Source organism: Carassius carassius, chromosome 44 (genome assembly GCF_963082965.1).
Source record: "Carassius carassius chromosome 44, fCarCar2.1, whole genome shotgun sequence".
NCBI classification, from domain to species: domain Eukaryota; kingdom Metazoa; phylum Chordata; class Actinopteri; order Cypriniformes; family Cyprinidae; genus Carassius; species Carassius carassius.
The window spans coordinates 25,096,350-25,120,808 of record NC_081798.1 but is presented as its reverse complement, the minus strand read 5'-3'; the positions used below and the strand labels follow the sequence as shown (position 1 = coordinate 25,120,808).

General features: G+C 39.0%; 1 protein-coding gene across 1 annotated transcript; it reads left to right on the top strand.

Annotated features, from left to right (window-relative positions):
- Nucleotides 1-1,174: 1,174 nt before the first annotated feature.
- LOC132126582 (uncharacterized) lies at nucleotides 1,175-10,473 on the top strand. The gene is made up of 4 exons (XM_059537927.1): nucleotides 1,175-1,983; nucleotides 2,874-7,111; nucleotides 9,224-9,411; nucleotides 9,735-10,473. The coding sequence occupies exons 2-4, from the start codon at nucleotides 2,920-2,922 to the stop codon at nucleotides 10,389-10,391; spliced, it is 5,037 nt and encodes a 1,678-aa protein (XP_059393910.1). The 5' UTR covers nucleotides 1,175-1,983; nucleotides 2,874-2,919; the 3' UTR covers nucleotides 10,392-10,473.
- Nucleotides 10,474-24,459: the final 13,986 nt, after the last annotated feature.

Here is a 24,459-nt window from a genome sequence, read left to right as displayed (position 1 = left end):
CATTATCAGCAAAAATACTTTTCAAATAAAATATGAGAATTAAATAAATCATAAAATGCTCAATGTTATTAACATGCACTTCTTTTACATGCTTAATATAACACATATAACCACTATGTCAGACAAATTATAATGAACATTATACACATCAGTAAAGCACTCTCTTAAATGCTGTTATATTGAAGACAAAAAAAAAAAAAAAAACATCAGGTTGCTGCTGACATCGATCTACGGCCCAATCCTTGAAAGGTCACAGCACCATTGTAACCCCTCTCTGCCGGGTCTTCACCACCACACCTCGAGCTCGCTCCGAGTGAGCCTCAAACCTGGGTCTCCGGCATGGGAGGTGGACACACTAACAAGAAGGCTAAATGGCTACAGCCACTAGCGTCTGCCGCTAGTGCGTCTCTTGAGATAGGGGAGTGAGGTTTACCTGCACAGCACTACTCGCTGGCCTCCATTACACTTGCCACACAATTTCTGAAACCTGACATTCAAACACACCAAACCTGCAAAACCATACACTAATTCTCAGCCTTTCACTCAATTTTAAATTTCATAAAAAACTTTTGCAAAACACAACACACAATTCTCCATGTAACACACAAAAATCTAACAGGAATTACAACAAATGATGAGCTTCATTTTGCATGAGATGTGAGGTATTTTGCATTTGTGCGTGTAATTCTTGGATTTGTGTATAAAGTTTTGAAAAAAAAAAAGATGGAATGTTTTGAAAATCTGTGTAAGCAGTTGATTTTTTTTTTAATTGTGCTCAGTGCAACTGAAATAAAATTGTTAACTTTTTTTGTTGTTGTAATGTCAATGTATAATTTTTAGGTTTTCATTTAGATTTTTTGCTACCTTTCAACTTTTAACCTGCATTATCAATATTTTGTATTATATAACAATAAAAAAATCCATCAATTGGCTTTTCTAAACAGTTTTTTTTACCTTTCTGATGTAATTACAGTTGGATGAGGAGCAGATAGTGAAGGCCAAAACAATGTATTACAGAAGGATAACATAATAAGAATTTTTTCCTCTGGAGAATTTGCTTTAGCTTTTACTTTTGTTTACAGGAAATAATGAGCCATCCATTGCTCTGCTGTAGTTTAAAGCACAGATGGTAGCTAATGTACTCTCTGATCATTGGGTGCCAGACAAAAGCCACTTTTGATGAGTAGCTGCTAACATGTTTTAGAAAATAAATAAATAAAACCATGCACCAACAAATGTTACACTGCCACAAATAATGTTACACTTCTCCTCCTTCGTGTGTGGGTGACTGGAGGAGTGAGAAAAGCCAGAAACAGAAGTCAGGTACATGCAGCAAAGACAGCGTGTGTGCACTTGTGGGTGAAATGATCTTTTTGAGGTCTCCATGATCATAGTACTTCCTCTTTTGAACAGGATTTTTTTTTTTTTTGTTAGTTCAGTTCAGTTGTGTTGTTATGTGCCGCACTCTGCCTCTGTCTTACTAGCTCACTCTCACTTTCTCTCTCTCTCTCTCTCTCCCTCCCTCCATCTGCTCTCTTCCCTATCTGTGTCCATCTCAGTCTTTCTTTCTGGATCTCCATGTTGCGGCATGATCTTCACCTTGGTTTGGGTTAATTTCTTTCAAAGTGCTTGCGCCCTGAACTTTGTTTTTAATGGTATTGTCAGTAACTTCTCTGTTCCTCTTTCACTCTCTCTCACATACAGTACTTTTTACATTGTGTTGTCACCGTCACCCAGTCGCATTTGCATGAATGACGTTTGTATTTCCTCCATCAGCAGCAGAAATGGCTGTAAGAAAACTAAATAAGGAAGAGGAACCAAGGGCCTTTGTGGTGAGAGAGGGTGCCATGGTCACATGCTCTCTGTGACTCTCTTGTTCGTTTTACCTCGCACTGTTCCAAAGCTGGATTTTTGTTTACACATTGTGGATTTATTTGGGCAATCTTTTGCTGCTGTCGTGTTCCCTTATATTTCCAAGCTCTGGTGAGTGACCTGTGATTGCACTATGTTAGAGCATACAGACTTATTTTTTTCATATCTTTTGAGTAGCTTGGTAGCAATCTTTCATAAGCGTAATGATGTGATACACAGACAACAGGGCACAGATAAAGGATGTGAACAATAACAAGAACTGTACTTATTTAAATATAACTTCTTTATTTCTGCAAGTAACTAAGGATGGAAGGTAATGATATTTTAGTTTATATAATTTAAAGTCTGGGCTTTTTTTTCATAGTGATGTAATTTGTAAATGTGCATTTGTCTATTAACATCTGTCATGTGTACAAGCTAAATTGTACAGCCTCAGATTTAATGAACATACCGTAGCTGTAGAGCCAGGGTTCTTTTTTTTAAGACAGTAAAAATAAATTGCAAACTTCCTGCAAACCTCCAAGTAATACTGTACATGTTTTAGACAGGACAGTCTTAACTCTAGTTAAGTTCTTTAACTCTAGTGTAAAGAACTGCACAAGCCAATTATCATCATAAATCTGCAATAATGTAACAAGCGCTAATTTTTCTAGAAATGAGTCATAACTCTACCACCACCATTTTCTGCTCATATTCTGGTGCTTCTGTAATACTGACCATGTGTTCACATTAAATATGAGATTCCCACTAAAATCAAATCCATTATGAAACATCTTCACCATATTTTTACATTTCCATGATTAATTGAGCAGAGAAAAGCTATATCTGCTGCTATAGCATGTTCTTTTGAAGTCCAGATTAGTCAGACAGCTCTAATACACATTTTGTAGCTTTTTTTTTTTTTTTTTTAATATAATTTTTTTTTAAATTATTTAATTTTTATATATACAAGTAAATAATAATAATTATAATAATAATAATGAAACTGTTTCTTTTTTTAGGTAATTAGTGAGCTCCATCTCCCAACATCACAAGGGTTGTGTTACCATGGCAACTAGCAAGCAGAGCTTTGTGAGCGCTGCTGAGTCTCAGTGTTCAGCGTCTGCACAGAGAGAGGAAGAGACGCATGTTAAGGCCCCTCTCACGACTATGTATGTCCACAGCATTCCTGCCCCTGGCCTGCAGCCATATCCTCAGGCCCAACCTGGAGCCTTGCAGGATGCAACGGTTGTACCACTGTTCCTTCCAAGGATGTGTAGCAACTCGACTCTACCTTCTCTGACACTGCATATTGCCAGTGGGGCTGTTTTGCAACAACAAAGGCTATTGGCTCCAGCAACCTCGGGCAGACTTAAGTCTGTTGGGAAGCATATTTGCCAACACTGCGGTAAGGACTGTCTGAAGCCCAGCGTGCTTGTGAAACATCTTCGTTGCCACACAGGAGAGCGACCATATCCCTGCACTACCTGTGGCATTTCCTTCAAGACGCAGAGTAACCTTTATAAACACAAGCGCACCCAGGCTCATGCACGCCTTTCCAGCGAATCTGACAAAGGCACTTTCAGCAGCCAGGACAGCACGGAGAGTTTAAGGGACAACTGTCCTAGTCCATCCTGTGAGATGAATGGCGGGGATTCAGCAGACATGAATAGAAGCAAAGAAGTTCTTCCTGTAGAGACAATACCCAGTCAGGTAGACTCTACAGAGAATAAGACAATGTCTATAGAATGGGGACTGCACAGTGCTGCCATGGTTGGATTAACACCAGCACTTCAAGACAACGTAAATTCTTTGAGAAAACCTGTGGAATTATCAGATGGTGTGAAAAATAATCCTGCTATCCAGCAGACAAGTGCACTGAGTGAGGATGGATGTACAAAGCTGACTTTAAATCGTATGCCTCTTCAAAGGCAGGAAGCTTTATTTACCAAACCGTGGGATTTCCCAATGTCCCAAGGAAAATCTCAAAACCATGACAGTACAGACTCTGGCTTCAGTGACAGCAGTGAGCATCATTCATCCAGCAGTCCTGGAGCAAGTTTGCATTATCCCAGTATGGAATCATTGACAGAAACCACTATGGAACGGCAGGAACCAGGCACCTCCCAGACATCCTCAGATATGACCCCTGACTCCAAATGCAAGGTGTCCATTCAGGAGAAGCAGAAGCTGGAAAAACTTATTTCAAAGCTTATATATGAGAATAGTGTGTTGGTGGATAATAAAGAACTGGAAACTGTGCGGCCAAGAAAGACAATATTGTCAAAACAAGGAAGCATTGATCTTCCTGTGCCATACACTTATAAAGACTCTTTCCATTTTGAGATAAAGAGCAGGAAGCACAACTCAAGCTCAAAACATCAAGACAGAGGAGGTGGGGCAATTCACGGCTCTGTACCTACGCAGCACTCCACTGGCTTGGAGCATTCACCATTAGCACGAAGCAGTTCTTTACCCTTCCCTACAGATGGCAAACCCACTGATGGAGCAATTAGTTTGAATCTAAGCAGACGGTGCAGTGCAGGGCATGTTTACCCATTAAGGTCATCAGACCAACAAGCACCATGTCATCGCTCACTAGTTAGGCAGGTAGCAGTAGATTGTCTGCCTACTGCAGAGGGATCCCAACTTGAAAGAGGTAGTATTAGCAGCCTTAGCTCAGATGGAGACAGCACTGATTTTGGAATAGAGCCAACTATAAAAGGAAACTACAGGAAAAAAGTCCGAAAATTTGACTACACAAAATGGCACACTTACAAAGGTGGGACATTTACAAAACTCTACAATACTGAGAAAGACTGTACACTGAAGGCGAAAAAGACTACACTGGATTCTGACCAAAGCCTGGGAATTCAAATTGGCCAACAGAAGGACAATGGATCTGAGTCTCTGAACTTTACGTCTTGTTCTGTTGTGACCTTACAAAATGACTTTAAGGTGTCAAGTACCAGCTTTGAATATAATAAGGGGAAAGACATTGAAAGGGAAGAAATAATAACACAACATACTGACTTCCATATCCCATCAGAGAGGAAGAAACAGCGCACTGGGAATGATGTGCAAATGCTCTGTATCTCAAGAACTGGAGAGTCAAATGGAAATCTGCATGGTTTAATTGGTCAATTACCCCTGTCAACTTGTGCAACATACGGTTCCATCACAGTTCAAAAGGTCAACACGCAAAATCTCCAGCCGCAAGGTAGATTTATACATCAGTTGTCAAATCCAAGCCAGTTCCTTGGTAATACTCTTAGCCCTGCTTTTTGTTTTATCAATGTGAGTGGGACACCATCTGGTTCTATCAGCAGCCATACTGTCCCTGAAGCCAAGACCAGCTTTCCTCCCAAATATCAGCTGAAGATTCCATGTTCCACAGATGGAGCATCGGCTTCTTGCTCCGACTCTGCTTTAGCACACAGCACTTGCTCAAACATTCCGGATCTCAGGCAAAGTCGCCAAACTACAGTGCAGTGTCATCTTGAAAACAGTGTACTACCCTCAAAGCATTGTCAGGGTGTTTCAGTAGTCACAACCTTTGCCCAGAGTAAGCCAGATGTATTGTGCGCAACAACTTCATTGCCTATTTTATCGCTTTCCTGTTCAGAGCTAAATCAAACAAACACTTTATCCAAATTCCTAACACAGGTTCAGTCTACCACACCTACATCAATTTCGCTTGTTTCTCCACCAGTGCAGCATCCTATATCTTTATTGCAGAGCAACTGTGCAACACATGTGGTAGAAAACCCGTCAACAGGTTTTGTATCATCAACCTCAGAGAACACTCAGCCTGTTACATCACTGAACATGTCAACAGTGAGTTATTGTTCAGAATCTGGTGTACAAACTTGTTCTTCAGTAGCTACGACACCTACAGTACAAAACCATCCTGCCTCCCCTGTGAATGAAACAGGAAAACCTCTTGGTCTTACAAGGGACATCAAATCCACAGTGTATGAGAATACTCTGAAAAATACGGCCTCTAAAATGGCCACTGGGGGCTTTCAAGGGCCTCAGTCTGAAGGAAACATGATACAACTAAATGGCTCAGTGCAGGTTCAGAACACATTTTATGTACGAACAGCAGACCTCCAGATAGTCATGCAGCTCATTTCTGATGAACAGCTAGCGCTGATAGAGCCTCATATTGAAACAACATCTTCAAGCACTTTAACAAACCAGACAACACTTTCACAGAAGGTGTATAGCAATGATGTGACTCATGTGTGCATGGCACAGGAAATGGTAAATTATGCTGAGATGAGCAAAGAGAACCGTTCCAGTTGTGAATCTGCCAGTCCAATAAACAAAGCAGAAATCTTTTGTAGTTTAAACTCTCAAAATGATAAAATCTTTACAAATGGAAGCCCCCAATGTGTTTCATCTTGGTCACATCCACAGACAAAGGTTCATATCTCAGCCTCAGTGGATTACAACAAAAATTCAATGGGACAAGTGTATGAACCACAAAAGATCCCTGAGAATCCACAGGACAGAAAATCAGCTGGGTTTGAATTTACCACAGAGACATGCCACAAACTAGTGGCTGGAGACCAACTAAGTGAACCTTGTTTAGTGGACAGTAACTATTTTAGAAGAGGAAATGAAAAAGAGCCCCAAAACAGTTCACTCCATAACCAAGATTCTGACAACTCCTCTGAGGACCAAACATTCATAGAGACATCCAGAGATAAAGAGCTGTATTGTTTAATGGAGCCAATGGAGCCAAATCACACTCAAACTATAACAAATACTAAGCCAGTTGAGCCGAATGAAACAGGCCACCTAGTGCCAGTCTCATTATCAGGAAACTGTGAAAATATTCATACAAAGATAAGAACTTGTTTTTGTGAGAAAAAGACCTCTACTGCAGAATCACATCATATGCAAAAAGAGCTAAACTCCACAATACAGCCCAGTCACAACAAGACTCACTGGGCTGCATGTGGCAGCTCAGGTTTAGATACAAGAGAAATGAGAGCATATGACAACTGTAAGCTCAGCTGCAAGCACAGGACTCTGGTGACTGAAACATTTTGTCCAGGCCAAACACCTACACTGTGTGATTTCAAACAGGCCTTTGCTCTAGGCCCAGGTGACTTCGGGAATGACACCTATAGTGAAGTGAAAGCATCCTGTCCAATGCTGAACAGGACATCTAACGTTCATAGCATTCTTGAAGACAGTACCAGATGTGGAGATGTTTACACACACCATGCCAATCAGGAAATATTCACAGGTGGGACCAAATACTTACTATATAACTCTGCAAGGTAATATTATCATGCTATTTAAAGTGTAGCACTGTGTAGTACTTGCATGTGAGAGCAACCATAGTTAGACGTTATACACAATAAATACTTATAACACAGGATGCCATAACATTTTCTCAACACAAGATGGTGACAAGACATCAAAAATTCTGTGTTTGTTACTAGCCATTGTCCTCCAGTGATGCTCATGACTTCTCTTAGTAAGTCAGCAGACATTTTATAATTTTAACACTTGAGCTGTTGAGCTGCGTTTTTATTTATTTGTTTATTTTTATTTATTTATTTACCAATATTATGAAAAGTCAAATGCTGTAGCAACATAAGAATATTACCAACATCTTTGAATTCTAAGTGGATTAATATATAAAACCTTGCTATTAAAGCAGTCAGACAAAAGTAGTAATAAAATGCAAATTACAGGTTAAAGAATGAAATCTTCAGAAAAGGATGTTTGCATGGAGAAAAAAAAAAAGTTTTTTTAACATCAAATTTAAAGGACGTGCATTTTACTAATGGCCAAAGAAATTGCATAAATTGCAACCATTAATGTTTTATTAAAAATGATGTTTCCTGTGTCATCAGAGACATGCCATAGACATCTCAGATTGGTATACAGCACTACACATTTAGTAAAATGATGTCAAGAAAAGGGCAAAGCTGTTGAACCATTCTGTCTTGCATGTTAAAGTTATCCAGTGATATCAGTTCAAAGGCAGAAGCTGTTTTGAATTCAGTAGGATCACGAAGATTTTAGTGAGAGGGTGAATCTAAGGGGAACATCATTAAGTTGTCATCACATTCTTTGTGGCATTTTCCTGACCTAACCTTTGTAATTCCACTGTATTCTCACACTGACCTGATGTTTCTCTCATCTGAGTCACTTGTTAGAGGGAAACATTTGATCCTTGCAGTCTTTACGGTGTAAATCACACTCTGAAGAGATTCCATTTCATTAGGTCACAGGTCACTAATATGAAGAAGGTCAAGGGTCAGTCAGAGGGGCTTAGAATAAACAAAACACAGAGCCCCTGAAAGAAAAAGCTAATGAAAAATGCTATATGCTTCTTCAGTTAAAGTGAATGGTGGTCTCTCTATTAGAGGTAAATTAGTTCAACAGAACAGAAATATTAACCCTTCCAACTAGCCTGCACTGCTATAGGTTTGACTGATTGGATATGTTCAGGGAATTGACAGGGTTCTCAGGATCAGAGATCACTGGAAGATGGTCCCCACAGGGACTCACCAGAGCAAAGACCCAGAGGTTAAAGGGAGATTTTGCGCCTGTCTCCATTCCAGACGGCTGACATGCAATCTGAGATCCAAACGCAGCCTCCTTTTCTGAGCAGTGCTGCACAGAGACATGCGCAAGAGTTCAGCCAAACCAGTTCCACCCCAGAGAACCTGACTGATTGTTTTTCATCAAGACTATCATTTTTATATCTCCACCGCCATAATATATAGTAGCATATGTTGGTCCGTGTGCCTTGATATACAATGTGAATCTGTCGTCATTTTTTTCTTCATTTGGCTGACACTAGGTTTGCAATGAGGCATATGTTCCAGGAGGCTGAACGGCAAAAAATCTGCACATTAATTACATACGTTTTCTGGCTGAAACTTTTGCATTCATAATAACAGTTTTAAGTTCAGTTTTAAAGAGATTTCTGTGTCCAATTTATCAGTTTTGGATAAAGAAGGTTTCGGTTGCCATAAAACCTATTTAGTTGCCTATTAAAAAGTTGACATAAAAAGTAGGGTGTACATGATCATATTTTATGAATGTTCATGTTTTTAACAATTCTGGTCATGTCAGTATTATACTACAAGCCCATCCCCTCTCTCTCGATAAAAATGAATAAATACATACAATGTTTGTGCGCACATTTTTTTACCTCAAAAGATGTATGATACTACCTGCCCATACTCTTTATGCAGTTAAATAATTTCAGTACTTGCAACTGCCCTCGTAGGACGTTCAAAAAAACTTTTGTGATGGACCGAAAGAATAAGCGGAGACCTGGCTTCAGGGACAGACTCCAAAACATGCTACATATATTCATTCATTGTTCTGCCCTCAGGACCTGTGGAGGATGGTAACCTCAAAAGCTGGTGGTTTCAGAGGGACCCTAGGAACCAGAGCAAGGAATCAATCCCTAAAGATCCTGAGAGTGGAGGTGGAGAGGAGGAAAGCACCAGCACAGAGCTGGCTGACAAGAACAACACATGCCAAGTTTTCAAAGACAACGGCAAAAGAGACCAAAGAAAGGTGAGAGAACAGACAAAAAGGGCTCATGAAGAAAGGGAGTTCATTAGGGATCATAGTAGTGACAGGAGAAGTCCTAAAAGACCATTTAAATCCAAGAAAAATGTGGAATACACAACCAGGGGTTTAGCATTACACTGAGGGCAATGATGTAACCAAAAACAAATTTTACACTGTGACAGATTACTAGACCATATACTATTTTTTAAATGTTTTATTTTGATGAATTATTATAAGTATGATGAGTGTTAGAGGGGACCGTCTGTGGACAGTCTGAGGCGTTCCATAATGTGTACTAATGTTATGTATGTTTCCTTTGACAATAGGAAGATGCAACTTCTTGTGAGAAGCATCAAACATCTGCTCAAGCTCACCCACATTTCTCTCGGGAAATGTTCCTCAACATTTCAGAACCAGTTCAGCATGAAAAATCTGGAGTGATGAACAATCCAGAAGCATCTTTTTGCACAAACATTGTTTCACAAAATTTTCAACATCAAGCTCAAGGGGAATGTAGCAACACCAGAAAAGACAGCATGGGTGAAGGTTTGGGGAACAGTCCTTCTCAAGAGACAAGCCAAAAGGAGACATCTTCACCAAAATATACCACACAAAATGAATTCCAAAAGGAGACACAGCCAAAGAGTCCTATGAGCTACTGGAGTTTTTCAAAAGACAATCAAGAACAGACATCAAAGTGCAAAATGAGTGGTACACTTGTATCAGCCAGCATTTTGCAACATGACAGTGGTGCTTCAAAGACTGAGATAGTTAATGCAAGCATTGCTTCATCATGCAACGCTGGACCCAGTTCTTGCAATGCCTCACATCAAATGTCTAGTCAAGAACTGCACACTCATCAGATCAGTCCTCCAGCTATACATAGCAACCCAACATATTTAGGTAACAGTAATTATCTAGAACATGAGGACAGTAACACCAGCAGTGATGATGAGCAAAAACTAGTCATTGAACTTGAGTAAGGTGGGTGTACACACAAAACAAGGCAAAACATCTCATTCTCACTCCCAAGGTGTCCGATGCTGCTAAATGTCTCGCTATACAAAAAGCAAAGGAGCCCCTTTAGCGGCTTTAGTGACTTGCCATCATTAGGCTGCTATTAAAAATCATTTTATTTTATAATCATTAATCTACATACTGGGGTATAACTTTGTTAACTTGACATACTGTATGTTGATGTAACAGTCAGATCAAAGCTCAGTCGAAATAATGTTTTCAAATAATTGTGAATATTTTTCAAGGTCAAAAGATTGTTTTGCATGAGGAACAATTCTAATGCTGTAATCCTGCGCACATTCATAAACTGCTGCCTGAAGAAATTTTACCACATCTTTGATGTCAAATGATATTTGCTCTTTGTCTGTCTTTGTGACCCTCTGCATCGTGCTACATTTTGGATTTATCTTTTCAATGAGAAGTGACTGTGTTTACAGAGAAGGAAGCTTTTCATCTATTAAAACCTTACGATTCACTTTGTTCCTCATATACTGTAGAGTGCTGCAAGTTTTCTCAGTCTAAAACAGCTATGGATTCAAAATGCAACAAGTAATTTAGACTTTTGTAGTGCTTTTTTTGGTCTGTGCTTTCTCTCTTTTTCTTTGGATATAATAAAAAAAATAATAAATTTCAAGGTACAGGAACCATTTATTTTATGTACAGAATTAAGTAAATTTTGTTTAATGCATTAACTATCAATGAGCAAAATATTTGTCATAGTATTTATTAATTACAATACATCTGTTAATTGTTATTTCATGTAAACTCAGGTCCAATAACTAATATTAACATTATCAATATTACACACACACACACACACACACACACAACTAGTTATTTAGTGCCTTTACACAGAATTTGTATTTGATTATAATATGATTTTTAGGTACCTTAAACAATAGTCAAGTCAAGTCACCTTTATTTATATAGCGCTTTAAACAAAATACATTGCGTCAAAGCAACTGAACAACATTCATTAGGAAAACAGTGTCAATAATGCAAAATTATAGTTAAAGCCAGTTCATCATTGAATTCAGTGATGTCATCTCTGTTCAGTTTATATTTACATTTACATTACATTTATTCATTTAGCAGACACTTTTATCCAAAGCGACTTACAGATGAGAACAGTGGAAGCAATCAAAAACAACAAAAAGAGCAATGATATATAAGTGCTATAACAAGTCTCAGTTAGGTTAACACAGTACACGTAGCATGGGATTTTAAATAATATAATATAAAGAAAACAGATAGAATAAAAAAAGAATAGAGCAAGCTAGTGTTAGAGATCTTTACACACACACACACACACACACACACACACACACACATACAATTGCATAATAAATGAAAAGAAAATAGAACACAAAAAGATTAGAAAGGTAGTTCGATTTTTTTTTAAGAATATAATAAGAATAGTGAGTGTTAAAGTTAGAGGGTCAAATAAAGATGGAAGAGATGTGTTTTAAGTCGATTCTTGAAGATGGCTAAGAAGGAACCCAGGAGGAACATTTAATTTAAAAGTTTAAATAGTGTCGTGCATTTATTTGCAATCAAGTCAACGATATCGCTGTAGATGAAGTGACCCCAACTAAGCAAGCCAGAGGCGACAGCGGCAAGGAACCGAAACTCCATCGGTGACAGAATGGAGAAAAAAACCTTGGGAGAAACCAGGCTCAGTTGGGGGGCCAGTTCTCCTCTGACCAGACGAAACCAGTAGTTCAATTCCAGGCTGCAGCAAAGTCAGATTGTGCAGAAGAATCATCTGTTTCCTGTGGTCTTGTCCTGGTGCTCCTCTGAGACAAGGTCTTTACAGGGGATCTGTATCTGGGGCTCTAGTTGTCCTGGTCTCCGCTGTCTTTCAGGGATGTAGAGGTCCTTTCTAGGTGCTGATCCAGCATCTGGTCTGGATACGTACTGGGTCCGGGTGACTGCAGTGACCCTCTGATCTGGACACAGACTGGATCTGGTGGCCACGGTGACCTCGGAACAAGAGAGAAACAGACAAATATTAGCGTAGATGCCATTCTTCTAATAATGTAGCAAGTACATAGGGTGTTATGGGAAGTGTTCCCGGTTCAGGTTTACCTAATTAATGCAGCCTAAAAATCCTTTAACGGATATGGATATTAAAAGCATATTAGTATGTTATGTGTAAGCCAGGTTAAAGAGATGGTTCTTTAATCTAGATTTAAACTGCAAGAGTGTGTCTGCCTCCTGAACAATGTTAGGTAGGTTATTCCAGAGTTTAGGCGCCAAATAGGAAAAGGATTTGCCGCCCGCAGTTGATTTTGATATTCTAGGTATTATCAAATTGCCTGCATTTTGAGAACGTAGCGGACGTAGAGGATTATAATGTAACAGGAGCTCATTCAAATACTGAGGTGCTAAACCATTCAGGGCTTTATAAGTAATAAGCAATATTTTAAAATCTATACGATGTTTGATAGGGAGCCAGTGCAGTGTTGACAGGACCGGGCTAATATGGTCAACTGTAACTAGAAATAGAAGTAACTGAAATAGCCATGCTGTTGACCTGACAACATTATTTAGTAGTGTAGCAGTTGTTAAGCCTTTAAAAAACAAACAAACCATAACAACTGTAAAGCTCTTTCTAAGAATTAGTTGTGTAATATGTGTTGCAGAGTAAACACAATTTTATTACTGTTTATTACAAATGCATAAAATAATCAAACATGCTATCTTGGTACAGTATTGCTGATTATTGTTAAATAAATAAACAATCGGATCTGTGCTTGTTAATCTATTCAGTGAATATAGCAATCTATGGCTATTGCATGTACGTTTAATTAAAAAATGGTTCTATTTAACGTCTTACCCCTTCATATCATCTGAAGTGAAAGTGAAGTGACATTCAGGCAAGTATGGTGACCCATACTCAGAATTTGTGCTCTGCATTTAACCCATCCGAAGTGCACACACACAGAGCAGTGAACACACACACACACTGTGAACACGGAGCAGTGGGCAGCCATTTATGCTGCGGCGCCCAGGGAGCAGTTGGGGGTTCGATGCCTTGCTCAAGGGCACCTAAGTCGTGGTATTGAAGATGGAGAGAGCACTGTACATGCACTCCCCCCACCCACAATTCCTGGCGGCCCAAGACTCGAACTCACAAACTTTCGATTGCCAGTCCGACTCTCTAACCATTAGGCCACGACTGCCCCGTAACAGTCGTGGCGAATGCTGTATTATTTTATATCATAATTTTGAAAATGTGTAGTAAACACATATGTACACATAACAGTACCATATGGCTTTAATATAATTTATACAAAATGAATTTTGATTTGTAATTTAATTAAACAACTTATCAAAGAACACAATGTTTTCCAGCATGAAAATAACTACTTCAGTTGATTTTTTAACAGTAGATCAATTAAAAAAATATTTGTAAACACTTAACATTTGAGGTAACATTCTCACACACACACACGTTTGTTTTTGTGAAAAGTGGGTTCATCCCATAGGTGTAATGGTTTTTATACTGTACAAACTGTATATTCTATGGCCCTACACCAACCCTACACCTAACCCTAACCCTCACAGGAAACTTTGTGCATTTTTACTTTCTCAAAAAATCATTCTGTATGATTTATAAGCGTTTTGAGAAATGGGGACATGGGTAATGTCCTCATAAGTCACCCTCTCCTTGTAATACCTGTGTCATACTTATGTCATTATACAGAGTTGTGTCCTGATATGTCACAAAAACAAGAGCACACACACACACACACACACACACACAATTATACAGTGGTATGATTATACAGTGATCATTATCGCTATTGTCCTTTCAGCCAACTAGAACTGATAACAGTGCAGGAAGGTTAAAGTCTGCGATGAGTAAAAGTATTTTTAGTCACACTGCCAGAGGCCTCCCACTGGCTGACTCATTGCCATCACTGCATTTACTGATGGCTTGACGACTGATCTCTGTGGAACCCCACTGTGAGAATTTACTCTTGGGCCAAGGCTTTATACTTATTCAGCCATTGTGAGTCAGATAAAGAGATTACACTCTCAAGAAGAATTTGCACATCCTGCGTGCTTTCTCCAGGTGCCTTTACAGAATTAAAGGTGAAACTCCTAGGGCTGTGAAATGTGGTATGATTCACAGCACATGTGCCCTTGTTGATGGAGGGTAGCGTGAGGATGCAGGAACTGGCTGGGTGTTTTGCGTGTACATAAAATGCACCTGGATGCACCTGTGGGTATGGACACTATAATGAAGATTGTCTGTGGGTGATTTTGAGTTAGGTCTTACTGTCATTTTTTCAGGTCCAAATGTCCACACAAAACCTACATTGTGTGGACCTGAGGAAGGTTCCTTTGATGAAAACAGCTTTATAATTTTTTTTTTTTAAAAACTCCAATTTAAAAAAACTAACAGAACGCATAGTCGATATAAAAAACTGGATGACGAGTAATTTCTTACTGCTAAATTCTGAAAAAACAGAGGTGTTAATTATAGGACCTAAAAACTCTGCATGTAATAACCTAGAACACTGTCTAAGACTTGATGGTTGCTCTGTCAATTGTTCATCATCTGTTAGGAACCTAGGTGTGCTATTTGATCGCAATCTTTCCTTAGAAAGCCACGTTTCTAGCATTTGTAAAACTGCATTTTTCCATCTCAAAAATATATCTAAATTACGGCCTATGTTCTCAATGTCAAATGCAAAAATGTTAATCCATGCATTTATGACCTCAAGGTTAGATTTTTGTAATGCTTTACTGGGTGCTTGTTCTGCACGCTTAGTAAACAAACTACAGCTAGTCCAAAATGCAGCAGCAAGAGTTCTTACTAGAACCAGGAAGTATGACCATATTAGCCCGGTCCTGTCAACACTGCACTGGCTCCCTATCAAACATCGTATAGATTTTAAAATATTGCTTATTACTTATGAAGCCCTGAATGGTTTAGCACCTCAGTATTTGAATGAGCTCCTGTTACATTATAATCCTCTACGTCCGCTACGTTCTCAAAACTCAGGCAATTTGATAATACCTAGAATATCAAAATCAACTGCGGGTGGCAGATCCTTTTCCTATTTGGTGCCTAATTAGGTAAACCGGAACTGGAAACACTTCCCATAACACCCAATGTACTTGCTACATCATCAGAAGAATGGCATCTACGCTAATATTAGTCTGTTTCTCTCCTATTCCGAGGTCACCTTAGCCACCAGATCCAGTCTGTATCCAGATCAAAGGGTCACTGCAGTCACCCGGATCCAGTACGTATCCAGACCAGATGGTGGATCAGCACCTAGAAAGGAACTCTACATCCCTGAAAGACAGCGGAGACCAGGACAACTAGAGCCCCAGATACAGATCCCCTGTAAAGACCTTGTCTCAGAGGAGCACCAGGACAAGACCACAGGAAACAGATGATTCTTCTGCACAATCTGACTTTGCTGCAGCCTGGAATTGAACTACTGGTTTCGTCTGGTCAGAGGAGAACTGGCCCCCCAACTGTGCCTGGTTTCTCCCAAGGTTTTTTTCTCCATTCTGTCACCGATGGAGTTTCGGTTCCTTGCCGCTGTCGCCTCTGGCTTGCTTAGTTGGGGTCACTTCATCTACAGCGATATCGTTGACTTGATTGCAAATAAATGCACAGACAATATTTAACTGAACAGAGATGAATTCACTGAATTCAATGATGAACTGCCATCATTTTGCATTATTGACACACTGTTTTCCTAATGAATGATGTTCAGTTGCTTTGACGCAATGTATTTTGTTTAAAGCGCTATATAAATAAAGGTGACTTGACTTGACTTGACTTCCTAAAACTCACAACCATACATTGAGGTCTTATGGAGCAAAAATAATTGGTCTATGCAAGAAACTGTTTACAAAATTATTTCCTTTATTGCAAATGGTTCTCAGCATATTCACAACTGTCCTGTCGCATCATTCCATGTCATCCTCTTTCTCATAAAAAAAAATTAAAATTAAAATCCCATTGTAAGTTTACAATTTGTGAGCTTTTGACACTGGTCGTGCTGGTGAAGGTCTGCACACACATCCTCACTCTGATGTAAACACTCTCTGATGCGTCAGGTTATGTGTGAGTATAATGCTGTACATAATTTATATTAATGACTTATGTTAATTTTATAAAACATTAACAAAAATGTTATACTAAATAAAGTGGTATAAGATTTTCATTCTGGTTTCCAGAGCCCAGCTTCAACCGATGCAATTTGACACCTACAAACTATCTTCAGCTGAGTGTCTACACTGGTTGACCCAGGGGTTATGCCTATACTGCAGTGGAGGGGAGCACATCATTTTGATGTGTCCCGTTCAACCCCCTCGTCCAGCAGTGAGTTATGTTAATACTCCTAACATTAGCCACTCACAGGTTTGGACAGGACAGGACAGGTCTTACTGCAGGTTTGAAAACCACTGCCCTAAAGAGACAGACTGAGCATCGATGCAGTGCGGCCACACTCTCTGCGTTAGTTAATTTTTTTGGACTAAAAGCTGCCGAAAAGTATTTCAGACATCCTGCGGGTGTCGCTGTTGGACAGTGTTTTCTCTACTTCCTGTTGGCCTTCTGTAGCAAATTGTAGCTCCGTGTAGCTGTTTTTATTTTATTTTTTCTCTAGAATCTTTATCTTACTATCACTCTTTGTTTTTTAAAGTGGTAAAATATAACTTAATTCACACCATATTTCTGATATTATCGATCAATCTTATCAGATTAATTTTGATCGTTCACCTTTATTTTATATCCGTGAGTGCAGTACACCTGCAAAGCGTTAGCACTCGTTAGCTTGTCATTAGCTTTTTCATTCGAACCTATCGCGGTTTTCTTTTCTCCTCTCCCTTGCTCCAGTTTTTCACAAGTTCATCAAACAACCGCAGAAAGAATATTTCATCAAGCACGGTGAGTAATGGCTTCTCCCGTCATTGTTACTTGCACCTCTTGCCACATGTACAGTTTATCTATCTCTGTCGCTGATGAGGGATTCACATGTGATAAATGCAGGGAAATAGTTAGGCTGACAGAGAAGATTTCAGAATTAGAGACACGCATCCAAACTTTAATTGAGGACAGTAAAAATGTTAGGGCTCTAGATACGGCTTTGGATGCGTCTAGCTCAGGGATTCCTGTACATTGTTTGGTTCCGGAAACAGAGCCCCAGCAGCAGGGCAACTGGGTGACGGTGAGGCAGCGTAGTCGTGGGTCAAAACACCGCTCTTCTGTTCCAATCAAAACATTAAACAGGTTCTCCCCACTCAGTGATGCACCCACTGAGAAACCTGATGAAAGTGCTCTAGTTATTGGTGATTCTATTGTACGGAACGTGAATATAGAGACACCAGCCACCATAGTCAAATGTTTACCGGGAGCCAGAGCGCCTGACATCTTGGCAAATTTAAAAGTGCTGGCTAATGCTAAACGTAAATACAGTAAGATTGTTATTCATGCCGGTGCTAATGATGTTCGACTTCGCCAGTCGGAGATCACTAAAAATAACATTAAAGAGGTGTGTGAACTTGCAAGCACGATGTCAGACACTGTAATATGCTCTGGTCCCCTCCTTGCTTACCGTGGTGATGAGATGCATAGCAGATTGTCATCACTCAATGGCTGGATGTCTAAGTGGTGCCCACAGAATAACATAGGTTTCATAGACAATTGGACGAGCTTTTGGGGCAGACCTGACCTGTTTAAAAGAGATGGTCTTCATCCCTCCTGGGGTGGCGCCACTCTTCTCTCTAGAAATATGGCAAATAGTCTTAGTGTTTATACTTGACTAACTGGGGCCCAGGTCAGGAAGCAGACAGACTGGCTAAACCAACCCTCTGCTAGCTGCCTCCCGTCACAGAGGTCAGTTAATTCTCAGCACATAGAGACTTTTTCACCTAGATATCACACTATAGAGACTGTGTCTGTTCCCCGAACTAGAAAAAACAAAAAACGTCCAAACCAAGTTAAGATTAACAATTTAATTGAGGTTCAACAAATAAAAAACAGAAGCAATATGGATAAACAAATGATAAAGCTTGGCTTATTGAATATCAGATCCCTTTCTACGAAAACACTTTTTGTAAATAATATGATCACTGATCATAATATAGATGTACTCTGTTTGACAGAAACCTGGCTAAAACCTGATGATTACATTATTTTAAATGAGTCCACCCCCCAAGATTACTGTTATAAACATGAGCCACGTCTAAAAGGCAAAGGTGGAGGTGTTGCTTCAATCTATAACAACGTTTTCAGGATTTCTCAGAGGGCAGGCTACAAGTATAACTCGTTTGAAGTAATGGTACTTCATATAACATTATTCAAAGAAACAAATGTTAATGATAAATTCCCTGTTATGTTTGTACTGGCCACTGTATACAGGCCACCAGGGCACCATACAGACTTTATTAAAGAGTTTGGTGATTTTACATCCGAGTTAGTTCTGGCTGCAGATAAAGTTTTAATAGTTGGTGATTTTAATATCCATGTTGATAATGAAAACGATGTATTGGGATCAGCATTTATAGACATTCTAACCTATTGGTGTTAGACAACACATTTCAGGACCTACTCATTGTCGAAATCATACTCTAGATTTAATACTGTCACATGGAATTGATGTTGATGGTGTTGAAATTATTCAGCCAAGTGATGATATCTCAGACCCTTATTTAGTTCTTTGCAAAATTCATATAGCCAAAATTGTAAATTCTACTTGTTACAAGTATGGAAGAACCATCACTTCTAACACAAAAGACTGCTTTTTAAGTTATCTTCCTGATGTATCCAAATTCCTTAGCATATCCAAAACCTCAGAACAACTTGATGATGTAACAGAAACTATGGACTCTCTCTTTTCTAGCACTTTAAATAAAGTTGCTCCTTTACGCTTAAGGAAGGTTAAGGAAAACAGTTTGACACCATGGTATAATGAGCATACTCGCACCCTAAAGAGAGCAGCCTGAAAAATGGAACGCAGCTGGAGGAAAACAAAACTAGGGGTATTTCGTATTGCTTGGCGGGAAAGTAACATAACCTACAGAAAAGCATTAAAAACTGCTAGATCCGATTACTTTTCTTCTCTTTTAGAAGAAAACAAACATAACCCCAGGTATTTATTCAATACAGTGGCTAAATTAACGAAAAATAAAGCCTCAACAAGTGTTGACATTTCCCAACACCACAGCAGTAATGACTTTATGAACTACTTTACTTCTAAAATCGATACTATTAGAGATAAAATTGCAACCATTCAGCCGTCAGCTACAGTATCACATCACACAGTGCACTATTGACCCCCTGAGGAACAGTTCCACTCATTCTCTACCATAGGAGAGGAAGAATTGTATAAACTTGTTAAATCATCTAAACCAACAACATGTATGTTAGACCCTATACCATCTAAGCTCCTAAAAGAGGTGCTTCCAGAAGTCATAGATCCTCTTCTGACTATTATTAATTCCTCATTGTCTTTAGGATATGTCCCCAAAACCTTCAAACTGGCTGTTATTAAGCCTCTCATCAAAAAACCACAACTTGACCCCAAAGAACTAGTTAATTATAGACCAATCTCGAATCTCCCTTTTCTGTCCAAGATACTAGAAAAGGTGGTATCCACACAATTATATTCCTTCTTAGAGAAAAATGGTATATGTGAGGATTTCCAGTCAGGATTTAGACCGTATCATAGTACTGAGACTGCTCTCCTTAGAGTTACAAATGATCTGCTCTTATCATCTGATCGTGGGTGTATCTCTCTATTAGTTTTATTGGATCTTAGTGCTGCGTTTGACACAATTGACCACAACATTCTTTTGCATAGACTTGAACACTTTGTTGGCATCAGTGGAAGTGCATTAGCATGGTTTAAATCGTACTTATATGACCGCCATCAGTTCGTAGCAGTGAATGAAGATGTATCCTATCGATCACAAGTGCAGTATGGAGTACCTCAAGGCTCAGTACTAGGGCCGCTACTCTTCACGATTTATATGTTTACCTTGGGAGATATCATCAGGAAACATGGTGTTAGCTTTCACTGTTATGCTGACGATACTCAGCTATATATTTCTTCGCAGCCCGGTGAAACACACCAATTTGAAAAACTAATGGATTGCATAGTCGATATAAAAAACTGGACGAGTAATTTCTTACTGCTAAATTCTGAAAAAACAGAGGTGTTAATTATAGGACCTAAAAACTCTGCTTGTAATAACCTAGAACACTGTCTAAGACTTGATGGTTGCTCTGTCAATTCTTCGTCATCAGTTAGGAACCTAGGTGTGCTATTTGATCGCAATCTTTCCTTAGAAAGCCACGTTTCTAGCATTTGTAAAACTGCATTTTTCCATCTCAAAAATATATCTAAATTATGGCCTATGCTCTCAATGTCAAATGCAGAAATGTTAATCCATGCATTTATGACCTCAAGGTTAGACTATTGTAATGCTTTATTGGGTGGTTGTTCTGCACGCTTAGTAAACAAACTACAGCTAGTCCAAAATGCCACAGCAAGAGTTCTTACTAGAACCAGGAAGTATGACCATATTAGCCCGGTCCTGTCAACACTGCACTGGTTCCCTATCAAGCATCGCATAGATTTTAAAATATTGCTTATTACTTATAAAGCCCTGAATGGTTTAGCACCTCAGTATTTGAATGAGCTCCTTTTACATTATAATCCTCTACGTCCGCTACGTTCTCAAAACTCAGGCAATTTGATAATACCTAGAATATCAAAATCAACTGCAGGCGGCAGATCCTTTTCCTATTTGGCGCCCAAACTCTGGAATAACCTACCTAACATTGTTCGGGAGGCAGACACACTCTTGCAGTTTAAATCTAGATTAAAGACCCATCTCTTTAACCTGGCATACACATAACATAATAATATGCTTTTATTATCCAAATCCGTTAAAGGATTTTTAGGCTGCATTAATTAGGTAAACCGGAACCGGAAACACTTCCCATAACACCCTATGTACTTGCTACATCATTAGAAGAATGGCATCTACGCTAATATTTGTCTGTTTCTCTCTTGTTCCGAGGTCACCGTGGCCACCAGATCCAGTCTGTGTCCAGATCAGAGGGTCACTGCAGTCACCCGGATCCAGTACGTATCCAGACCAGATGCTGGATCAGCACCTTGTCTCAGAGGAGCACCAGGACAAGACCACAGGAAACAGATGATTCTTCTGCACAATCTGACTTTGCTGCAGCCTGGAATTGAACTACTGGTTTCGTCTGGTCAGAGGAGAACTGGCCCCCCAACTGAGCCTGCTTTCTCCCAAGGTTTTTTTTCTCCATTCTGTCACCGATGGAGTTTCGGTTCCTTGCCGCTGTCGCCTCTGGCTTGCTTAGTTGGGTACACTTCATCTACAGCGATATCATTGACTTGATTGCAAATAAATGCACAGACACTATTTAACTGAACAGAGATGACATAACTGAATCCAATGATGAACTGCCTTTAACTATCATTTTTGCATTATTGACACTGTTTTCCTAATGAATGTTGTTCAGTTGCTTTGACGCAATGTATTTTGTTTAAAGCGCTATATAAATAAAGGTGACATTGACATTGACATTGACCCTTATTATTTCCTGTTAAACTCACACAAAGAAAAACAACTAGATAGAATAGGAAATATAGGAAGTTAGTTTTTTTATATATATATAAAAAAGAAGATACATAGATAAAGTAGAATTAAAATAACATATAAAGTGCTCAAGGAGGGTCAAATAAAGATGGGACAGATGTGTTTTTAGGTGTTTCTTGAAGATGGCTAAGGACTCAGCTTCTCTGATTGAGTTAGGGAGGTCATTCCAGCAGGAGGGAACAGTAAATGAAAAAGTCTGTGAAAGTGATTTTGTGCCTATTTGAGATTCCACAATAATGCATCGTTCACTTGCAGAACGCAAGCTTCTAGAGGCACATAACTCTGAAGTAATCAATTTAGGTAAAGGTGTGCAGAGCCAGTGATGGTTTTGTAGGCAAACATTAATGTCTTGAATTTTATGCGAGTAGTTATTGGTAGCCAGTGCAAATTGATAAACAGCAGTGTGAGATGCATTCTTTTCGGCTCATTAAAAATGAATATTGCAGCTGCATTCTGGATTAATTGTAAAAGTTTGATAGAACTGGCTGGAAGACCTGCCAAGAGAGCAACAGTCCAGCCTGGACAGAAAAAGAGCTTGAACAAGGAGTTGTGTTGCATTTTCGGAAAGAAAGGGCCTGATCTCCCTAATGTTGTATAAAGCGAATCTGCAGGATCAGACAGTTTTATCAATGTGGCCTTACTCACTGCCTCAGATCTCTGGACCTCCTAGGCACAATCAACCTTATTTGTATCCACTTGTCAGAAGACCATTTTTGTGACCCTACAAGCCTACAAGGGGGGTTTTTTTGGTATGGAGGAAAGGAGTAGACTTCATCACAAAGTTACCTCAGCGTCTGGTCACCATTAGACTTCAATTTCCCTGCATACCTTCCTTATAGTCTTTCTTGTATCCTGGCAATCGTCTTAAGCAGTGGTTCTCAAACCTCTCCATGAAGTACCCCCAGCACTTCACATTTTGTATGTGTCCCTATATCTGACACAGCCACTTCAGGTCTCGCAGTCTCCACTAATGAGCTGATGAGTTTAATCAGGTGTGATAGAGGAGGGAGACATACAAAATGTGCAGAGCTGGGGTTAATCCAGGACAGGTGTGAGAACCACTGGTCTAAGGGACTTACCTGTTTATGCATATATCAGTTCCAATGATCCATTCCACTCCAAAGTCAATTTTATGACGTTTCCTGTAAAGACTGTGAGTTTCATTTTACATAGAGTATTTGGACAGTGTTAGATGTTTACCTGCCTACTCTTAATCTCTATTGCTCATCTGCTCCTTGGCTGCAGATTCAGTATTATATTAACCTGTTTCATCTGCTATACTTTCAATAAACTATTTTGGTTTCTCATATGTCCACTCATCTGAGTCTCCATGTCTCTTTTTTTCAGCAGTCCTATATGTGGAACAGTGTTCCATAGATTGTGAATGTAGTTTATTTATTGAATTTATTGATAAGAAAATCATCTTGGTAATAAAGTTTGACTCTCATTTTGGATTTTTTTTTTTGAGAGCATGTGCATTATTATAATAAGATGAAGTGCTTGTTATACTATAATAACAACAGAACAATAGAAACTTTTGAAAAAATGGGTTTTTAAAAAACAGCTTGTCAAAGCAGTGCAAGAAACATGAGACAATGAGTTTGAAAATGTGAAAACACTGGATTTTTGTAACTTTTTCTTAACTTCCACTGTCAGGTCAAGTACATGTGTTTTTGTATATTTCCTAATGCTGTGGGGAAAGATAAACTTAGATGGTGAATTATTTCAGTCAGGCTATCGCTGATGAGTTAAAATAACTTCCATAAAACCACCAAACCAAAATTCTGGCCGCACAGTTCCCTGTATGGCAGTGCAGGAAACATCCTGGGAAATATGACCACATTCCTAAGAGAAAATACAAAAGCTTATAGAGGAACAAAATCTGAATCACACTGGAGAGTTCATCACCAGCCGATCCAAAACCACAGTCTTAGGTGTAACGTAGAAGTAGAGAGAACTGGGCAGAAAATAGGCAAAACTATGTGTCTCTGGAACTAATTAACTAGGGGTGTACGGGTTGAACAATCCAACAATATGGATCGATGCATTGAACAAATGTCTAATAAAACAATGTATTGATGATGCTGTTGTCATATCATAAGATTACATATCCCATGTGTGACTTGATTTTTTCCAATTATTTATTTTTCTTTATAATAAATTATTATTATTATTATTATTTGTGAATGTCCAAACTTGGGGACAGGATATGCAAATTTCAGATAAATGTTGTTATATATTGTGGTTGCATTTTTGGTGCATGTGTAAAATTAGATTTAGAAAAGGTATCAGCAAATATCATATCACAGGGTATGAAAATTCATTCATTTATAATCATTTATCATTTATTCAATTTAATCA